We start from the raw sequence: 21,674 nt of genomic DNA on the forward strand, positions 1-21,674 counted from the left end.
AGCCCTGGAGATCTTACAGAGATCCCACCGGGAACGCGAATTTCCATTTAAGGGAAGTTTTGGTTTGTTTTGCACACAACTCAAATATTGAATGTCAATTTAAGGTATGCTATTTTGTGTCCTTGGGTAAACTAAATGTTGATTTAAGGTATGCTGTTTTATTTTTAATAGAATATTTTTTTGTTAATAGAGGAGTTTGCATTATATTATTTTGTCACTTCTCATACAGCAAAAACAAAGTCAGCATTGTTTTTTTTTTTTTTATTGGTCTGCACGTGTATCTGCGTACCAGTTATGTGAACCCGATTATGGATCAAGAGGATACAAAGCGTTGAAAATCCACATTCTCTGCAGAAAACATGTAGACAGAATAAATACTCGTTGCAGTAACTACAGCCTGTCGTCTGCTTTTTCTTTGCGACCTGATGTTGGAGACAAACATGGTGATCAAGGGGTGCATTATAAAATGCTCAGTCACTGTGTACAGGTAAGAAAAATGGATTTCACTTGAAACTAAATACACATTTTACCTCAACTTTATTTGACTGGATACTTGCATCAAGTTTCACAGACCCATTTTACCTCCCTGACTTGGTGCCATTTTGTTCACTCTCAAGTATTGGCATCTCTGGGTTTGTGAAACCAGCAGTTAAAGGTTCACTTATTATTTGGTATACAATCTAATTTCAGGTGTAATCTTAATCTTAACTTCATTCAATTTGTGTTCCTGAGCAAAAAATCTAACACTGCAGTGGATCCCAGATTCCTGCCACATTTTTTTTAACTTCTCAATTTCATCTGTGATAATAGAATTCCAAAGGCCAGTTTTTTTTATAGTATAAACTTGGCAAGGACCATTGTAACACACCCAGTGGACCGTAGGTAGCCCAGCACTGTACAAGGGTACTGAGGATATGGGCACTTTATAAGGAACCTAAAAAATGTAATTCCATCATTGAAGATTTATTTTCTGTTTTGCAAGACAAATTATACAAAATGTTCTCTTTTTGGAGTACAGCAGCTGTTTCTTTAACACTGTGTTTTACCTGGTCTGTCCATCCCTGTTTTGTCTTTAAAAGCCATCCGTGAAGAGAGATTCTTTAGTAGATTTACATTCATATGCTGAATTGCCTGAATACCCGAGGTATATATGTGACCTTTTGTCTCTAGAAAAGTGTTGGTAAGTTTCTGTTGACAGCCGATTGAAATGGGTATACTAATATCCAGTAGTAGCAGGATTACTATTAGGCGGAGTCTGGTTCTCTAGCAAATCTGGTAGTGTGTCTTTCTGACCATGCAATTACCCTGTCTGTTTTGGGTGGCGTGGACACATTTGTAACAGTGGGTTTCAAGCTATTTCACAGGCCTGGCTTGGGACTTATACGTGTCCTTTCTCATCTATTGTCCTTACACAGCACAAACGTCAACACAAACACTAAATTGAAAGGAATTATATATAATTATTAAACAGAGTTCTTAAAACATGCAATAAAAATTTCCCTTCTTAGAGATTTAACTTGAGGTATTCTTCCAAAGGCAGGTGGTTGCAGTCCCTAAAATACCTCCTCTTCCTCTGCCCCCCACAACCATATACACCAAAAAAATTAAAATGCCTATTTTTAAGTGTCAGATATATTGTTGCCAACCAACTCGTGGCATTTCCCATTAAATTATTTATAAAATCCTTTCATAGTCACTGGTGCCTGAAACCATATGTAATCGTCCCAGTTTGTCCGAGCCACCTGGGAAAGAAGACAAGACTTGGTGTTAATTTTGTCTGCATTTTTTATTTTAGTCTAGTCTTACTCTGTCAGTCTAAGTCATTCTTTTAGTCCAGATTTCTGAAATGGTCATATGTTTTAATCAATGGATGTTGTTGGAGTCAGTCTTAGTCTAGCAAACTAAAATTGCCCTGAGTTTTAATCTACTCGTCAACCGAAATCTATCATTTTTTGTTGGTGTATCCAGATCAGAACTTTGAAATGCAGCAGAAGACCAGTTAAGAATATACTGTATATTTGCATTTCTGTATACAACAAGCAGAAACACCCACCTTCAGGTTTATGTTTATAAAAAATGTAACGAGCATACTAAAATGTTTATACAATGTGTGTTAAAGATACCGACTTATTTTATTTTAAAAAATGCCAAATAAAAATAAAGTTTTTGCATTAACAGTGTATTTCACTGCATAATAAGAAATCAATTATACTCACCGAGTACAGAAGGTCTGGATCAGTAAACGTTCTTATTCAGTAACAGAGTCAGTTTTGGTACCTATAGGCGAGTGTTTCACTCTAAAAGCAGTAAAACAATTCAGTGCTATAATCAATGTTAAAAAGTGGAGGCAAACTGAAGGACTAATTTGCTGTTGTGAAGTTAGTTTTAGTAATTGCAAGATGATGAAACTAGGCAGGTGTTTCATCATAAAAGATGAAATATGTACTTACTGAGCATGCATTAATTACAAATACATGCAAATAGCACCAACTGGCACAACCAGTACCAAGGGCATCTCTGCACAGTGCTGCACCTAGAATTCCCACATGTAGTTTATTAAAGGTAAGTGTTAAACAAAGAAAAGCAAGTCCTGTTCTTTTTAAGGCAAGTATGCCTTAAATAAGGCAGTTTAAAATACACGCCACGTCGGAAGCATTGGTTTACTGTGTTCAAATAAAGCCTTCATTCTGAACCAAATGCAAATGGTTTTATTCAGAAAAAAGAAAAAAGGGTATTTCAACAGTATAAACTTAGCTGCAGGAAGGACCAGTCAAGAGCTGTTTTCTGTTTAAGGCCATTTTCATGTTATATCTGCTCTAAGAAATTATGTTTTTGTACTTGCTTGTAAATATGGTCCACTGAGTTAGAGGGCAAGGTTTGCCCATTATAAAAAAACTAATAATGTAACTGCTGCTACTGCAACCAAGTCATTTCTGGCTAGTTTTAAAATATTTACTTTTTTACTTTAAATGTTGTAGCAAGTTTTGTACTTGCTTTAGATTGGGTACATTTTTATATCTTTAACAAAGGCTGACATTGCACAGAACGGCAGGGACAATAGAAGCAAACATTTTTTTAATTATCCTACAATTTCAGCTGTGTGCCTTAAGTAAGAAGACACTGGTTGCCAAAGAAAGAATGCAACTATTGGTGTTTTTTTTATATACAAATAAGCTTACTTGAATTGAAAAACATTAAGTAAATTCCTACTTGGTTTGATATGAAAGTTAAACTGAAAATTAATTTCAATAAAAGAACAAAGTTTTTAATGGGGGGGGGGGGGGGGGGGGGGGCGACACACACACAAACTAGCCTACTTCAGTAAAGTTAAAAACGGGTTTCTGTTATTTTGCAATATCACTGATTCAGATTATTACCGGTGCTTAATAACAGGAACAACATTTTATTTAGTTCGTGTTGATCTTAAACCCGTTCATGGCCCAAAAGCAACATGAACCTACAAGCTCTCACACACACCTTGTTGATGTACTGAGGACAGATAAACTAGACACCCAATTCGTTCTTAAGAAGTGTGTGATTTTTTAAGAGCTCATTTTATATACTATAATATAAAGGGAATGCTATTTTTTCAGTTAACTTTTACTTTGGCGTGAAAATTCAGATAAACAATTACATAAAATAATTATTAATGATGTTTGTATTATCTGTTTGCTAAAACAAAACACGCTGTGATGTTTCTTGCTTTAATTTCAATAATATACTCATTTAAAAAATATATATATATTTTTGTCAGTTATGCTCGATATTGTAGGCGGGAGTGATCAGGTATGACTTGGCTAATTTTAAAGTCAATAACATTATTTTAACTGATACTTTATTAACCTAAAATAAATACTTACAGGTGAAAGTCTTGCCACATCCCTTGCCTTGGTCGATAACCTGCTCCAGACAAAAGCTGAACAGCGACGCATATTGTTTAAATGAAAAGAGAATTTAACACACAAACTACAGCAGGAGTGGTGTTGTTGGTCTTGGCACACTTCCGATGACTTCCACCCTTGCCACGGCCTCACACTCGCAGTATCTGTTCTTTCTATCTATCTATCTATCTATCTATCTATCTATCTATCCAGTTTTAGCGGGACCAATCCATTCAAAGCATTGGCGCACAGCCACCCACCCCTTCGTCTCTGCCTGTTTTGAGTTCATAGAGAGGCATGTAATGTTAATATTCAGGAGGTTTCTGACGTATCTCATTAATATTAGTCGTTTCGTCTCTTCTGACGTATTTCCTCACGGTCTGAGCAGACGTGAGGGTTATAGTGTTGTTATTGTAGCCAGAGTAGGTTTTATTTAGGGTTTTTTTTGTGTCATTGACCCGCATTAGTGTGAATGCCCTACTGTTCTGTGACAATTATCTGAGGAGGATTTTAACGGTTCCGGTGCTGTGATGGATCCGCGAGTGGCAGAGTTTTTCGGTACCGGTTCCGGATTGATGGCGGGCCCGCAGGGGCTAAATTCGGGTTCGGGCAATGGTTTGAGTTTGATGTCAATAAAATCCTACGCGAAAAACAACAAAAAAGTAAAAAACCGAGCAACCAGGAATACGAAACCCAGTAACAACCCACCTTATTTACCTCCTGAGGTAAGTTTAAAAAAAAAAAAAACACTGTACGTGTCATTTCATTTTTGTGCCATATGGATTATTACAGTTAGGTACCTCACGCATTATATAGCCAGTATTATCCTAAAGAAGATAACATTAATGATTACAAGAACACACTTGAATACTTCCGCAATGACATGTATGTTTTGCTGGTTGTGAGTTTATATTTTGACACGTTGTTAAGAGTGTTGATATCGTTAATATATACTCCAGTTGCAGAAAATACCATATACAACTCTGAGACGGTTTGTCCAGTTTTTATTCAAACAACAACCCCAACCCCAACCCCGGAAGATAACAAAAAATTCATTAAGGCTAGCCAATATATGTAGTCAATATATTTTAATGTAACCGTAAGTTTAAATATTGATTATTGCCACATGGATTAGATCTGGATTATTGTTTGTAGGCAACCACATAATTTCCATGAGTTCTATTTATAATTTTACAGTATTTTCTTTGTGAAAACTGTTTAATGTAATAGAGAGTAACAAGATGATTTAAACAAACGTTATGAAACGTAACTAAAACTTGTTATGTTGGAAATTCCTAGGATCAGACCATGAAAAGCTTTCTTCTTGTTGTTTACACTGATTTAGTGTTACTAAATATACTGACATTGGATGGGGGCGGGGAGCATACTGTCCCATTGACCCTCAGAGAAGGCCACGGCCTACTGAAGGATGCAAAGCTCTGCTACAGTCGTTTCCATAAACAAATATTCAAGCCTTACCTTACAAAAACTATAATTGAGCACATTTAAAAAAAAAAAAAATATATATATATATATATATATATATATATATATATATATATATATATATATATATATATATATATATATAAATAATGAATATTTTAACTTTGGGCAGTCTCTGATCAAGTCTGAGCAAAGTGGAATTTCTGACATGATAGTCATGTCAAAATAGACTTTCCATTGCAAATGTATTTAACACAATATGTTATACTGGCTTCAGTAAAGAAATTCCACTTTTCTTAGGCTTTGTGATATTACTTGTATTGTGATTTTTCCAATGAGTGGCATTTTTCTCTTTTCATTATTATTTTAAAGGAATGATTGTGGTAAATTCTAATGTATTTATTTTTTACTTTTGGGAAAGTGACATAAAAAAAAAAAAAATCATGGTTCAGCTGTCAGCTGTGTGGTGGGTTTTTTTTTTTTTTAATGCTTGAAAACCCAGATTTTAGTGCTAACAAAAAGAGCCAGACAAAAGCAGCCATAGTCATATCCAGGACCTTGAGAGATTGTGAGAGTGCACTAAATCAGGGCTGGCCAAATTTGGCTGTTCCAATCCTGCCCTTTTTCCAGCCCTGTTCTAAATTGTTTAATTGAACCAATTAAACCTGCATCTGGACCCTGAAGTAGTAAATTATATAATTAGTAGCTGAGTGTAGTGTGCTTAATTTTCACTTTTTTTTACCTTAAGGTAATACTGAAAATAAATTAAGGATCTGATTTGATCAATCCATATTGTGCTGTGATAAGCCACAGATGGATTTTGTTGAAATGTTTTTCAGCACTAAGAGATCACTCTAGATTTCATCAACCACTTAGTTTTAGAGGAAATTTAGGAGAAAATCATGATTAGGTGGTTTATTCAGTCAATGCAAGGTAATATCCCCAGTGCTGTAATATGCTCCAGTTAAATTCCGTTGTGTCCTATACCGGCAAGGTACAGGCTGATCAAATCTGCCTCTGTTTCTTCCCCACCAGGTTGGTTTACCACCAAACTCCACTACACTGATGCCTCCTAATTTATCCTTCTGACCTGTGTTTTCCTTGACCGTGACAGAGGGAGGGTTTATTTCCAGGGTGCCTGTTTCACACCAAGCAGCATCTGCCTTGAAATTTTCCTTATTCCAAAAACAGTGTCGTCTTAAACAAGTCATTCAGTTGGAGAATTGGGATTTCAGCGAGGTTACCACTTGTGTCGCTGTCCCTATGACACCACTCTCAAGCCTTTAATATTTAGAATTGCTAAACAAGGACCTCAAAGCAAAGCTGAATCTTATACTTCTCACTTAGTCCCAACAGGGATTTTATTATTTACATAGCTGATACTTCAGCAGGGAATACTTTAGTGCAATTTCAGTAGTCATTTGAACCTGCAATCTGTAAACCTTTCCCACAGGGGAGCACAGGTTTTGATAGATGATATTCTGTGATTCAAGACTTTTGACAGTTTACTTAATCAGCACTAACTTCTTGTCGTGGTTTTTTTTTTTTTTTTTTCTGTTACACTACTGTGATTTATGAGCTGCATTTGCTAAGGTTAATCGAATGGGGGATAGGAGTTATCTCATTGCTATTAAAAAAAAAAAAGTATACTCCTTTTAATTAATCCCCTTTATTTTGGGTACCCCAGTGGTTGTAGTGAAGGTGAATCATATTAAGAAATGAAGGTTTAACTATGATGCAAAGATCCGGACTGCTAGTGTATCCAGAATAAAAAAGAAAACAAAGAAAAAAGAAATCCTACTGAATGGGGACTTCATCCCTTGTAATTAATGAGCTGTCTCTTCCACTTATAATCAAGGTATAGGTATGTCCTCTGTTAGCCCAGGAAACTACAAGACATCAATCACTTTCAAGAAGTTAGCTGATCTATATAGTATCTTGCGTGAGCATATGAGGTGAGCTTGGGTATTAATACTGTCCCATAACAAGGACTGGGGCGCATTTAATCTTTTAAAAAATAATTTATTGGAAAAGGAGATGATGGATGATCTGATCAGGGGTCCCAAGATATTTAGTAAACAAGGGTCAAAACGGGCAATAGAGGGTCATCCCCCAGTTGTTCTGGATTTATTCGTCTGTCCCAATGTTTATTGTAGGGTTGTTTCTGTGCAACAGCATAACTAATACTGAAATGCAATAGTTAACTGTTTCATATTAGCTGATTTTCCTAAGGCATTCAGAGGAATTAAAAAAAAAAAAAAATCAATCCCAATGGGTCGTTCATTTTGTGACACCCTGCATAATCTTCCATGCAACCATACCAAATTTAAGTAGTACATACTCATGTTTTTTAGTTTTAATTTTGTTGTAATAAGCAAAACGTTCTCCTCTATAGAATGTGTAATGCAAGTTGATTATAGACATACAAAAGTAGCCTGACCGATCAAGAGTTTGAAACGTGTGTGTGTGTCACTTGGCAGTCTCCCTGTGTTAGAATGTAATGGCCTCATCTTTCCATTGCAGCAGCCAGAGTGCTAAAAATAGAAGCAACAAGCAGATACAGTTAAACATGCGTGGCTTAAATTTGGTTGTCCTTTACAGTAGATTTGCTCAATCTGAGGTAAAACTTTGGCAAGCAGAATAGCAGGCTGTTGCTTTTATCAGTGCTCTTGGTTTCAGCTGACACAAACATAAACCTTTTTATTTGGCACTTGATCTTACAGTATGTTTACATGGTCTGTAATCTGTAGTTAAGGACACGTTGGATGAAAAAACATATTGATTTCAGTGTCTAATTACCATCTTCAGAACACTGCTGTTATAACTAATGCCCAGTTACCAAAAGTGTTTGTATGTGGAGAGTGAAGTTTGAAGCCCTTCACTGGAATTTAGGTGGTAAAAGGACAAGTGTAAACATGTGCTGAGATTTCTGTCTCGGTATGCGACCAATTCTACAATGTTACATGCAGTCCAAATTAAGTAATAACTAAAATGTGCAGTAGTTGAAGTGATTCATATAAAAAAGTCCAACAGTTGAAACACACAAGGGTTAGTAATGTAACATAAAGTGATCAATAACTGAATAAATGCGAAGGGTGAGCTTCTCTGCTAACTCTTTTTTTTGTGTGTGTTTTAGGCTGAAGAAGGAAATATAGAATACAAGGTAAGCTATTTTTCCCATGATTTTTTAAATTATTTATTTATTTCTTTTTAAGAACAATCTCTTTGTCAAACACTAATAGAAATGGCTGCTTTGAAAATGGAGGTGGTCTGGATCACTTCTGTTAGTTCCCCACATTGCTGTGAGAAATTGTGTGCTTTACGAATGGATAGTCTGGTTAAAAATTGGAACAGATGCAGGGACAACAAACAAACCGAACTGCAAGTTTTAAGTTTTTAAACCCCAACAGTTGTTTTTTTTTAATTGTTTTTATGCAAGTACAGTAATGAAGCATTATATAAAATTTGGACACAACGCTCAGCCTCTACAGTAATTCACCCAGCTTGAACTGAAAGCTGCATTCTTCTGGGGATTTAAATAGCACACAATTACTGGCACTCGAAATCCAGCTGGCTTTTTTTGCAATATTCATGGATCAAAATAACTCATATTTCATAGATTTTTAGCCCATTCCAGGTTTTATTACAAGCATTATTAGCCACAACGTATAGGGAACAAGCTCAGATGTGTCTTCCTAGACTTGCTATATTATCAGTTTTTATGGGCATTAAGCATTTATGAGAATAATAGCCTTATATAACATGTGTGTGTGTGCTTGAAAGCACTTTGGTACAATTACTAATTTGTAAAACCATTGTTTTACATAAACCAGTTCAGATGTGGTCCTGTGTGCCTAAACAATGTGTTTACATCTGGGGGGAAAATTTTTGTCTGTTTTAAACTAGCACTCGATTATGTGGAGAAATTGCATCCATGCAACATATAAGATAAAAAGCACAGTGACTAGGTCACAGTAGACAGTTCAGTTTTGTCCTCAGACAAGCAGATCACCAGACAGCATGACTGTCCCATATAGGAAGGGGAAATATATTTTATTTATGTATGCTCATGGCTTAATAGAATACATTGTTATATTAGAAGTAAATAAAGACTGTTAACTTTGCGTCTTTGTGTGACATTTGGTTTGTTCTCTGTCGCTTTCGGGCAAAACCATTAAAATCTTATAAACTCATAGTAAAACCAGGAATGGATTAAACTGTGATGCAATGGGAGTCTTATTTCCATCCCTGGTATTAAGCAAGAGGTTATCATATGAAACTTTGGCATATTTTGATCCTTCAGTCTAAACTTTTACTGTAGACTCCTGCCGAGAGAGCCAGGTATTGAAGTTAGTCACAGACTTCAGGCCTGCCATTGGGGCAGTTAAATTAAAAGGTACACTATTATACTTCATTTTACTTCGATTTGGTGCATAGGGTTTGGGTGAAGCCGGAGTGGTTTCTATCTTTTGTTTTGTATGTTTAGTTGAAGCTGGTGAACCCTACACAGTACCGCTTCGAGCACCTGGTGACGCAGATGAAGTGGCGGCTGCAGGAGGGCCGCGGGGAGGCGGTGTACCAGATCGGGGTGGAGGACAACGGCCTGCTGGTGGGCCTGTCTGAGGAGGACATGAGAGCCTCGCTGAAGACACTCCGCCGGATGGCTGAGAAGTAAGCGTGCTGTGACTTTAAAGCACTAGGAAAGCTGTGCATATGCAGGTGTTTTTAGTTAAACATAATCTTCTCCCAACAACGTGCAGTACTTCTGTTTTAGAGTATTCTTCTCACTAGGGCTCAAGTTTCCCTCAGGTCTTTCTAATCATCCTTTGTAATAGTAACCCTAGAACTGGAATGTTAGTTAATCGCACATCCACCTCATGCCACTGATCTTCTCGGTTTAATAATCGAAGACACTGTCGCTGGTTGGCGATGGCAGCCAGAGTTGTATAACTGATGCAAGATACAAAGAGCACCTGTAATAACACAGTCAAGGTTTATCCTAAACTGTGGTCTCCTATAGAAAGTTTTTGCTTTACACACAGATAGTGCTTAACAAAAAGCCACCACACTTGAAAGAACCTGCTAAGGTATTCACTGGTGCTAATAGCAAACAGGTATTATCAGTGGTATTATCATAATAGAAAACAGGTATTATCAGTGGCTTTGGTAAGCTGATTTAAGTTGCAATAGATGGGGAGTTGATTGTTGCCTGTCAGTGTTGTCGAAAACTGAAGTGTGTTTGATGGGATGTGTACAGAAGGATTGTAACATTGCATTACTGTCAATATTCATTAACACTGAATCATGACATCTTCATTCATGCTGAAAGTTTGCAGCCTTACTGAAGATAGATTTCTGCATTAAAATGTTCTGCATTTCATTCAAAAGGCAGGGGAATTCTTGGCTTTGAATTTCTGGCTTTGAATATGGCTTTGAATTTCTGTTAATCAAAGTCTTCTTAACAAGTTGAGAACAATCAACACACCTTACTCAGACGTTTAAATGGTTAATCAACTTGATTTGACCCAGAACAGTATTTACAGCCTCGGTTCTCCTGTATTTGACTGGTGAAGCTGGTGGGTCTCCATGCTTGGAATTAATTTTCTGTTCAGTGGTGGAAACAAAGTGGTTGTTAATATGAATCTGTCATCAAGGCTCACCACCCTCTTTCCACCAGAGGCGTCCTGGAGCCAGTGCTTACCCAGCAGGGGGCTGTAAGGCATGGAGGATCAATTTTTGTATTTGCACTGCTAGTGGGTTATATTATTGCCGGGACTTCATGAAACGATACTTGAGATGTATTCTATGAGGCTAAAATGACAATATTTGCATTCACCAGAGGTATCAGTAATTTTACAACAATCCTAAAGCAACAACAAAAAAAAAAACGTTCTACCCTTGTAAATGACATAAGCCTCCCCAACTTTTTCTATAGCATTATACTAATGAATTGTAAGCCTGTTCAAATGAGACAATGGCAACATTCTAACACAATTAAATCTAACATTTTGCTCCTTGTTTTCCAGGGTTGGAGCTGACATCACAGTCATCAGAGAGAGAGAGGTAGACTATGACTTGGACATCCCAAGAAAAATTTCAGAGGTTTTAGTGAGGAAAGTTCCAGATGACCAGCAGGTGAGGTCCGCCATTGTTTTAGGAGGAGGTTTTAGGTGTTTGAAAGAAATAAGCCAGCGCTTGTGTGTTTGTGTGCAGTTCCTGGACCTGCGGGTGGCAGTGCTGGGGAACGTGGACTCGGGCAAGTCCACCCTGCTGGGCGTGCTGACGCAGGGAGAGCTGGATAACGGGCGGGGGCGGGCGCGCCTCAACCTCTTTAGACACCTGCACGAGATCCAGTCTGGCAGGACTTCCAGCATCAGCTTTGAGATCATGGGCTTCAACAGCAAAGGGGAGGTAGGCAGGACAGAGCAGAGCAGGACAGGACAGAAAAAGGACAGGAGAGCAGAGCAGTCTGGTAATAAGCAAACCTTTTCAAATAGTCTAAAGAGTCTGAATGCGGCCTTGACCTTGCCTGGTCCTCTTTCCAGGTGGTAAACTACAGCGAGTCACGGACAGCAGAGGAGATCTGCGAGAGTGCGTCCAAGATGATCACCTTCATCGACCTGGCTGGGCACCACAAGTACTTGAAAACAACTATCTTCGGCCTGACCAGCTACTGCCCTGACTTTGCCATGCTGGTAGTTAGTGCTAACACAGGCATAGGTAAGCTTTATTCATCAGTAGCGTTCTAGCATTTTTTTTTTTTTTTTTATGAATTTTTTAGAGTTATATTTTCCAAATATTTTTTGTGTGGGGAAACCACTAAACTGGCAGTCATTCACTTGCTTACTCAAGAATCTTCCTGCACCTTACAAAGCTTAAAAACTGGAGCAGCCCGACTGGAAAGAACACCATTGCTGTTTTGTGCACAAGCTAGCAGCACACTGTGGAAACTGAGCTGGCCTAACCCTACATCCTTTCCACCACTGACCTAGATATCACATGTGATTTTTGTAAAGGCATGCCATCCCTCCTCCGGTGCTACGGCTCGATTAGATGCAGTTGGAAGCTGCAATTAAATACCATTTGCCACTTGGGGATTGAGTGTAGTGCTGACAAAGCAAAAGCAGTTTGCAAAAGTCTTCAGTTAAAAAAATAACATCATAAGGTCTGCAAACTTTAAAGCCTAAAATAAGCGCCATGTTTTGTTTTTTTTTACCAAAATTCACAAAATGTTAAACTACTGCATTGCGTCTCAACAACATGCTGTGCTTCCTAATGACACCCTAATTGCTTTCATCTGTTAATTCAGATTATTTTGCCAGTACTCACTGCTGAACCTCTCTGTGATTGCTTGCCAGTTCTCCCTAAAGGAATTACCAGCTGTTTGGCAGTTAACCTCAGGCTCTGAAGTCCGCTGCTGTCATCCCTGCTTTTGTTTCTTCTACAATCGAATACTGCAATTCTCTGTCAGCTGGGCTTCCTGCTTCCATGGTTGAAGTTAATTCAGGAGTACATTCACCTATTTTTATGTTTTATTTAATTTAGTTTTTCTCCATTCTGTGCTGAGCCTTGGGATGACTTTCTCATGACAGGCGCTCTGTGAAGCCAAATTTGTATTCGATTGAGCTGTATTAAAATATTAATAAAGAGTTGCAAGGTCTACTTTTCTGGAATATCTTTCATTTATAGGACCCTGTTAAAACACAGGGTAAAAATTATAATAACAGAATATATAATACTGTAATGCCCCATCACAAAATGTTTTGTAAAGTGGGTTTCTTTGTTTACTATGCTGAGGCCACAGCCTGTTGACAGTACCAGCAGATGCTCCCTCAGCACATTCTTGGGTATGTGTTATGCCCTGTTAAGACTTATCTCTGCTTTAAAACCAAGAGGTATGTTAAGATAGCGCTACTGTCGATCACTGGCGTTGACATGTCAGGTTTGTTCAGGGCCCAGCTGATACTTGTGAATGTCAGGCGGTTGTTTTGGAAGACTCAGCTATTACTATCTAACACAAGGGAGTAAACGCAGCATTCTTTCTGTTGTTCTGTTTCTGTTGCTTCTTTCTGTTTGGATGAATTAAATAACGTTTGAAAGTGTATTTTTATTATTTAAGGTCTGCAACTTTTAGAAGCAACAGAAACATAGACTTTTACCCTTTTAAGTTATTCAATAAAAACACATATTCATGCAGAAAAACTCTTAACGCTAAGAGTACTTTATACTTTTAGATTTATATCTACAGTTAACATGATGTCACACAAGTAAGCTTCCATTGTTACAAATGATTATTACATTTAGTTTGTATCTAATAAAAGATTTCTTCGCTTACCTAAACATTTTAAAAACTCAACAAAATCATTAATTAAGCTAGGGCTTGGGTGTCCTCGGCTCACCGCGCACCAGCGCCCCCTGTAGTCTGGCCGGGTGCCTGCGGGCTTGCCTGTAAGCTGCCCAGAGCTGCGTTGTCTTCCGACGCTGTATCTCTGAGGTGGCTGCACGGTGAGCCTACAGTTTGAAAAAAAACAATTGGCTGACGGCACGCGCTTCGGAGGACAGTGTGTGTTCGTCTTCACCGCTCCCGAGTCAGCGTGGGGGTGGTAGCGGTGGAAGAGCCTAAAAATAATTGGATATGCCAAATTGGGAGAAAATAAAAAAATAATTGGCGATTTACTAAATAAAAAAATAAAAATGTAATAATAATCATTAAGTAAGCTATCCCATTGCAGTCACTGCTAATATAATAAATTGAAAATTTGCATTCTGTGTCGCTGACAGTTTCCTCCAAGACCATTATCAAAATACAATAATCCAGTCACTAAATTAAAATAAACTCACTGTATTGCATTTAGTAGAGCTTTGATTAAGATGATAGATGTTGTATTACTATAGATTTATTTGGCAGCATTATAATAAAATTATAATAAAGTGTCTGATATTTAAATATAAATAAAAATAAAAACCTAACTTTTCTTCAGCTCTTTACAGTGCTTTTCCTATTTTTTGTTGACATGTCTGGCTTGTTGTGTTATGTTCTATGTTTTAGCTGTGAGAATCCACCTGTGTATAAAGCTATTTTTTTACCGGTTATGTGGAATCCAGGGTACAGCGTGGTGTCTCAAATACAAAACCTTTATTTTCTTTTTAAATTAGTTCAGACAGTGCCTCGCCTACATTTAACTCATCTCAAACTTCAACCTTGCCTTTTTGTGCACATTGTTTATGCAAAAAAAAAAAAAAAAAGAAAGATTTCCATGTGCTTTAGAGTAAAGGTGAGTGACATGGGAAGATTACAGATTGCATGTTCATGTTTGTAATGGCCTCTCTCCCCTCCTCAGCTGGCACGACGCGAGAGCACCTGGGCCTGGCCATGGCTCTGAAGGTGCCCATCTTCATAGTGGTCAGCAAGGTGGACCTGTGCACCAAGAGCACCATCGAGCGCACGGTCAAGCAGCTGGAGAGGATCTTGAAGCAGCCCGGCTGTAACAAGGTCCCCATGCTGGTGGCCACTGCGGACGATGCCGTCACTGCCGCCCAGCAGTTTGCACTGTCCCCCAGGTGCGCTCTCGTTCCACTGCTGAATGATTTCTCTCATTTGTTTATTTATGGGACTGTTCACGCAACTAGGTCTGCATTTTCAAAATACAAATACAAATACATTTTAAATATACAGAGTATATTTATTAATTTGTGTATTGTTTGTATTCTTAGTATCACACCGATTTTCACACTGTCAAGTGTCTCGGGTGAAAACCTGCATCTGCTGAAGGTTTTCTTCAATATCATCCCGCCGCTGAGCAACAGCAAGGAGCAGGAGGAGCTGATGCAGCAGCTGACAGAGTTCCAGGTACAGCCTCGCCTCACCTCTTCTGTCTGCACGCAGGGTGCCACAGCCTAGAACTGAACCTCTCACCCCTGGCCCCAGGACTCCTGCACAGCCCTCATGATGATTATTCAGAGAAGGGCTGCATTTCCATGCAAAATACCTACTCTCATAGTTTAACAGCTGCACCAGTTTCTTTTAAAATTTAAACCATGTTCTGTGCGTAATTGTGTGTGCAGATTTCAACATTTAAATACCTTGGTACGGTTATTACAGTATTTTTCAATCAGTACAGTATGTCAACATGATGCTGAGATTCAAGGGTATTGATAATGAGGCCTGCCTGCCGTCAAGTCTGATTTACTGCCATTCTTTCTTGTTTTCAGGTTGATGAAATCTACACAGTACCAGAAGTAGGGACAGTTGTTGGGGGAACTCTCTACAGGTCAGTGTTACAAATATCACGCTTTATTCCTGCTTGGTGTAAGCAATATTTTGTATGATGCACACAAGAAGACTGCATGGCTTTTTTTTGTTTTGTTTTGTTTAGCTGTTTTTTTTTTTAGGATTTTCTATAAGCTTGACAAGTGTGTATAGGCAATGCTGTACAATAGGAATAATAATGGCTCAAACAGCTGCACAACAGGAGTAATATTTCTATTGCAGTTTTTAAGGTTCCCACCAATGTTATTTCACACCCACTGGCCTTGTAAACCACCTCTCAAACATGCCATTTTGAGTGTGCTGGTCTGTAGCAATTGGGATAAACAACACAGCTTTATTTGGTCTACTTTAAGCCTGAATTAAAAAAAAAAAAAATAATAATAATTTAAAAAGTAGCTGATTTCATGCCTCCCCTAGTGGTATCTGCCGGGAGGGCGAGGGGCTGGTGGTGGGTCCCACTGATGACGGGAACTTCCTGGAGCTGAAGGTGTGCAGCATCCAGAGGAACCGCTCCGCCTGCAGGGTCCTCCGGGCCGGCCAGGCAGCTACGCTGGCACTGGGCAATTTCGACAGGTCCCTGCTGCGCAAGGTCGGACATTTTATATTAAAAAAATGCATTTCATATGTGTTCAGAAAAGGGGACCAAACTGAGACATTGGGCTACATTTGAAGGTGTTTTTCTTGTCAGTAATGCAATTTATTTTAGTGAAAGAAAAAAATGACAAGCCCTTTGTTCTGGCCTCCTCCAGGGCATGGTGATGGTGAGTCCTGAGATGAACCCCACGATATGCTGGATGTTTGAAGCGGAGATCGTGCTGCTGTTCCACGCCAAGACTGTCAGAAAGGGCTTCCAGGTCACTGTCCATGTAGGCAACGTCCGACAGACTGCCATTGTGGAGTGCTTACATGGAAAGGTGGGTCGCGCAGTGTGCTTCCTAGCATTGCAATGACATGGTTCCTGCCAGTACTGGTTTCTCATTCGCTTTCGTTAAGGAGTCACTTATACCCGCCTCATGCCACCAAAGTGGAATTTCTTTTTTTCACATTGAGGCTACCGCTTTCCAAAGGTAAAAAGAAAATTAAATTATAATAATCAAAATGTATACTGTCAATACAATCAGCTGTTCCTTAAAGGTGATACTATTTATCTTTGTAATTGGGATACTTAGAATTATATCATGCCTTAGTTTCTTTTTGCTCTACAGCAATTGTGAGGTTTCCTCTTTTTTTTTTTCTTGTTTCAGGATGAGCTGCGGACAGGGGAGAAGGCTGTAGTGTGTTTCAAGTTCATAAAGCACCCGGAGTACTTGAAAATCGGAGCCAAATTACTCTTCCGAGAGGGAGTAACGAAAGGGATCGGACACGTCGCCAGCCTGCACCCTCTCTTCATGAACCAATACAACTAGGAAGTGTGCAGAGAAGAGAGAGAATTGAAAAAGGGACGGACAAGCTCCACCGGACCTCAGCTATACCGCAGCCCTGAGCAGGGAGCCCTGCTAACGTTTAAACAGCAGCTACACAGTGGAGGTGAAGGACGATTCTTATTTTGCACAGCCCTGTATTTTAGCCTTACGAGTGTCACACCAATGCAGCCCTTCCATTAACTTGCTCATTGTTCAACACGGGGTGCTTTAATAATGCCAGTTTTCAAATGTTTTTAATCCTTTTTTTTGTAGAACTTTGTACTTTGGGTTTAGCCTATTCATTTGAGTTAGGGTTGTGCGTTAAAACTGTTTTTATGTTTTGTATGGACTTTAAACCTGTCCCATTCTCTTTTGAGCTTTTGACTTTTTTAAAATGTTATTTCTACTGAGATTTTTGTCAAGCAGTCTACAAAGAAAAGTGTCAAGGTGCTACAACAAGCATCTCCACCAGAGATCCAGAGCAATGCAGAACCAGCAACGCTGAATACCTGTGACTCTGGTAACAGCCCTGAGCTAGCTCACAACCTCCTGTCAATGCACATTGAAATAAGGGTTTAACTGCAAAAAACAAGCAAACGTATTAACAGTGTAACTGATAAGAAAAAGAAACACTATCAATTTTCATGTTACTGTATATACACTGTGGCAATGGAAATCGGTATTATTGGAAACTATTATCTGAAATGTTGGCATTTTGATTTTGAAGCAATTTAGGAAGATTAACCCAGTTTCTTGCAGCATCCAATCAGGAAGGAAAGAAGTCAGACGTGCTAAACAGATAGTGAGACGTTTATGTTTATGGAAACCTCTGAAAAATGCAATGTCCAAAGTACACTTGCACAAAAACCCCCCACAACAACAAAGATTAAATGTTTCTATATATAGATTATATATACTATATATATATATATATTATATACATATATATATATAATATATATTTAATATTGTACACCAGACCAGACAGTAAGTATTTTTAGAAAACAAGCCTGTCAAAAAAACCCGTAATCCATTGTTGTTGTTTGGTGTATACTTGACGGTAACACCCTCAGAAGAGTGTGCGTAAAAAAGAGTCGTCCCCTACAACCCTTTACCTCAAGTTGTTGGCGAATGGAGTTCAAAATGCATATATCCACCAATAAATATATATAATATATAGCATACCGCCCGATGTTTGCAAAATGCAAAAGCCCCCCAAAAAAAAAAAAAAAAAACCTGCCCGATTTAAATTGCAAAAAAAGTACAATTTGTTAAATTCTCATGGAAAAGCAGCTCAGGCAAATAGCAGCTTTTTAGACCTAACTGGCTGCTTAGTTAAAGTATTGATTCGTTTGTATGTACTTATGTCAACAGTCCTGATTCTGAGATGTTACTAGCAGCTGAATGATTCATTGCACTGAGTTGCCTCGCTATTTTTTGTTCATTTCCATTGTTTCAGTATGGCTGCCAATGTTCTACACAGGAGATACTGTTCATTTCATTGTTGGTTTGATTTAGGACACCAGACCTGCAGGAGATTGTGGTAAAAATATAACCTGAGGGAGAGTTACATTTCAAAAGGTGCTATTCCTTGAAACAATCTTTTTTTATATTTTGTGGACATTTTCAACAGTGCAGAGGAGAACAGCATCAATTCAACAGAGTTTAAGTTGTTAGGTGACTGCTATATTCAGCAACATTAATTGATTGACTGTTCTCTCTTTTTGAAAACAATGAGAATGCAGGCAAGAAGTGTATTTATAGTTTTATGCATTAACTTGATTTTATTAATGTGGTTTCTGTGCAGTTACAGAAAAAAAGCATAAGTGAACAATGTAAGTGCACCAGTTAAAAAAAAAAAAATGTATTCATATTTAATGTTCAACTATTTGAAAATACCTGTTTTGTGTTTTGCAAGTAGCTGTTGATTTTATAACTTCTAGTCATGTATTAGACCCCCTGAGACTCAGCACAGAAGTACAGCACTGCAGACTGAGTTTCACTGTTGGGAAAAAAAACAACAACAAAAAAAGAAGAGAGCTGACCAGGGGAACTCTGCTAACTATAATATTTTAAACTCTGCCTTTAGGTGGAGTATCGCAGGGTTATGTACAAATCAAATTTGTATATGTGGTGTACATAAATTAAAAAAGATAAAAACTTATTAAAATCAAGTGTGTTTTTTTTTTTTTAATTATTTGCTGCTTTAGTTAAGAGTTGAGTGCATTTGAATTACCTGCAGGTTCACTGATAGATCTCTATGACCTTTGGACCTTTTCATGATAACAGGTTGTATTGCTATTCCTGGAACGCTACGTTTCACGTTTATTTTAGAAAAGGATTCAGTCGCAAACATCCTTGTGACAGGGTCTTACTTGTGTCACGCGTGTGGGTCGCCGCTGTTCAAGTATACAGAGAGACAGACGAGGTGTTGATGTTGAAACGCGGGCACAGGCGCGCAGGATTTATTAACACGAACAGAAAACGAAAGTAAAATAAAGGTGGTCATGTGACGTTACCAGCGATGGTAACGCACAGAGGACTAATACAGCAGCCTGTACAAAAAATGCAAAATAAAACACAATACCCCAAACTATAACTCAAAAGGTGCCGTGAAAACGGCAGGCCTTACAGCAGCCCCGAGGTGAACAAACAGGACCTCTTTATACCCGATGCTGTGCTGGAACACACCTACCTGCTGATTATCCACAGCTGGCAGGCTATCCCAGGAGCATCAGGTACTTCATTAAATTAATTACAACAATTTACACACTTATTTACAATATTTACACACAAAACCCACTCTTCATGTGCAGGGCTCTTGCCCTGCTACATACCTCCCCCCTTGTGCAAAGCACAGATGGCTGCCACCAGCCACCTCCCCCCTTGACTGATGCCTCTGTGTGGGTGGGAGTTACAGCTGGGCAGGAGGGTACGGTGGGTCTTTTACGGGCCACTCTTTCCATTTGGTGCCCCCTTAAAAAGGGACCGTATACCGGTGACGGGACCCAGGCAGCGTGGATAGGGCGACCAGAGCGCAGGCTGGTCACCGGGCGGCTGCAGGTGCAGGCAGAGGCGAGAGCCCCTGCGACAGTGTAGTGACGTCTGGTTCACCAGGGGGAGCAACCATGCCTGGTGGTGCCACGACCTGGGACCCAGGCCCAACGATGAGAGGTCCAGACACGACGGTGGGGTGTCTGGGAGCACGGGCCGAGGGAGCTGACCCTTAGGCGCAGGAATGGACCACGGGTGGAGGTCGGGGCTGTGGTGGATCTGGTCTCCTTGACTCCTCCACCATAGAAACCCCTTCGCTTCTCTCTTTCCTCACTGTTGGGGACGGCAGCACCTCCTCCTCAGACTGTTGGATGGCAGCTCCTCCTCCTCCTCTGGCTGTCAGGACGGTAGTTCCTCCTATTCTGGCCTTTGAGGACAACAGCTCCTCCTACTTTGGCCTTGGAGGACAGTAGCTCCTCCCCCTCTGGCTTTCAGGGCTCTAGCTCCTCCCTCTGTGGCTTTTCACCCATGTCTCAGTTGGGTCCCCTCTCTGGCTCCCTCAGCAGCGCCTCCAGTGGCTTCTGAGCGTCACCTGTGGGCTTGCTCTTGCCCCCCCCAAAAAAATTTCAGGGGTTTGGGGCATCAGCTCTTTCCCCAGGGTCCTCCCCCCCCGGAATCACGATCTCCTCCTGATGTCCCGCCATGCCTCGGCGAAACGCAGCGAATCCCTTGCTGCCACCATATGTAATAGGGTCTTGCTTCTGGGTGTGTGCATTCGTGCTGAGTGACAGACAGGAGATCAAGACAGGGGTGTTGATGTTGAAACGCTGGCACAGGCTTTAGGATTTATTAACACAAACAGAAAACGAAAGTAAAATAAAGGTGGTCATGTGACGTTACCAGCGATGGTAACGCAAAGAGGACTAATACAGCCTGTACAAAAAGTGCAAAATAAAACACAATACCCCAAACTATAACTCAAAAGGTGCCATGAAAACAGCAGGCCTTGCAGCAGTGCTGGAACACACCTACCTGCTGATTATCCACAGCTGGCAATCATACACGGCAGGCAGGCTATCCCAGGAGCATCAGGTACTTCATTAAATTAATTACAACAATTTACACACTTATTTACAATATTTACACACAAAACCCACTCTTCATGTGCAGGGCTCCTGCCCTGCTACAATCCTGAATCGGGGAGTACTGAGATCATGATGTATGGTGTGGCCACTGCTGGCCTGTGTCTATTCAACAACATGCCTGTACCAGACAGGCAAATACAATTTCCATCTGTATCACTCCAATATCTTTCCTCATACTCAAATCAACAGTACGAAGGTCACTCTTGAAATTAGGACTTACAGGATGTGTTGCAATAAGACTACCTCTGTTAAGAAAGGGGGACAAGACAAAAAAAACTAAAATATTCACAAGATTACAGAAATTGGACTATGGAACAATGGTCAAAGGTGCTTTGGACAGCTGATGGATGGACAACGACACCTGTGCCTTCTGCCAGTTCTGCTGTCAATTCAATGCTTGTCTTCTTTCTATTTTTTAAGGATATTATCTTCAAGTATTGCTCATCCTTCTTAGACAGCTTTGGGGCTTCTAGTCCTGGGTTTGTCAATTACAGATGATGTTTCTCTATACTTGTAGATTATGCTTCGGGTACCA

At 39.5% G+C, this 21,674-nt stretch overlaps 1 protein-coding gene and 1 long non-coding RNA gene across 2 annotated transcripts; one reads left to right on the plus strand and one right to left on the minus strand.

Moving 5' to 3' along the window:
• Positions 1-280: 280 nt before the first annotated feature.
• LOC121315720 lies at positions 281-4,160 on the minus strand. The gene is made up of 3 exons (XR_005950311.1): positions 3,861-4,160; positions 2,217-2,297; positions 281-1,742 (listed from the first exon to the last, which is right to left on the minus strand). It is a non-coding gene; the product is annotated as an uncharacterized LOC121315720 (long non-coding RNA).
• Positions 4,161-4,253: 93 nt separating this feature from the next.
• LOC121315719 (GTP-binding protein 2-like) lies at positions 4,254-17,883 on the plus strand. The gene is made up of 12 exons (XM_041250065.1): positions 4,254-4,606; positions 8,464-8,490; positions 9,814-9,998; positions 11,354-11,462; positions 11,541-11,738; positions 11,873-12,047; positions 14,669-14,888; positions 15,042-15,177; positions 15,540-15,598; positions 16,015-16,186; positions 16,347-16,511; positions 16,842-17,883. The coding sequence occupies exons 1-12, from the start codon at positions 4,412-4,414 to the stop codon at positions 17,001-17,003; spliced, it is 1,803 nt and encodes a 600-aa protein (XP_041105999.1). The 5' UTR covers positions 4,254-4,411; the 3' UTR covers positions 17,004-17,883.
• Positions 17,884-21,674: the final 3,791 nt, after the last annotated feature.

The sequence above is a fragment of the Polyodon spathula genome, chromosome 5 (assembly GCF_017654505.1).
Source record: "Polyodon spathula isolate WHYD16114869_AA chromosome 5, ASM1765450v1, whole genome shotgun sequence".
Classification (NCBI taxonomy): Eukaryota; Metazoa; Chordata; class Actinopteri; order Acipenseriformes; family Polyodontidae; genus Polyodon; species Polyodon spathula.

What these genes read in the sequence shown, in the direction of transcription:
- LOC121315719 (XM_041250065.1), top strand. Translation starts at nt 4,412, where the DNA reads ATGGATCCGCGAGTGGCAGAGTTTTTCGGTACCGGTTCCGGATTGATG. An exon ending in GTTGGGGGAACTCTCTACAG is followed by an intron (nt 15,599 to 16,014) that starts GTCAGTGTTACA and finishes TGCCTCCCCTAG; the next exon opens with TGGTATCTGCCGGGAGGGCG. An exon ending in ACAGGTCCCTGCTGCGCAAG is followed by an intron (nt 16,187 to 16,346) that starts GTCGGACATTTT and finishes GGCCTCCTCCAG; the next exon opens with GGCATGGTGATGGTGAGTCC.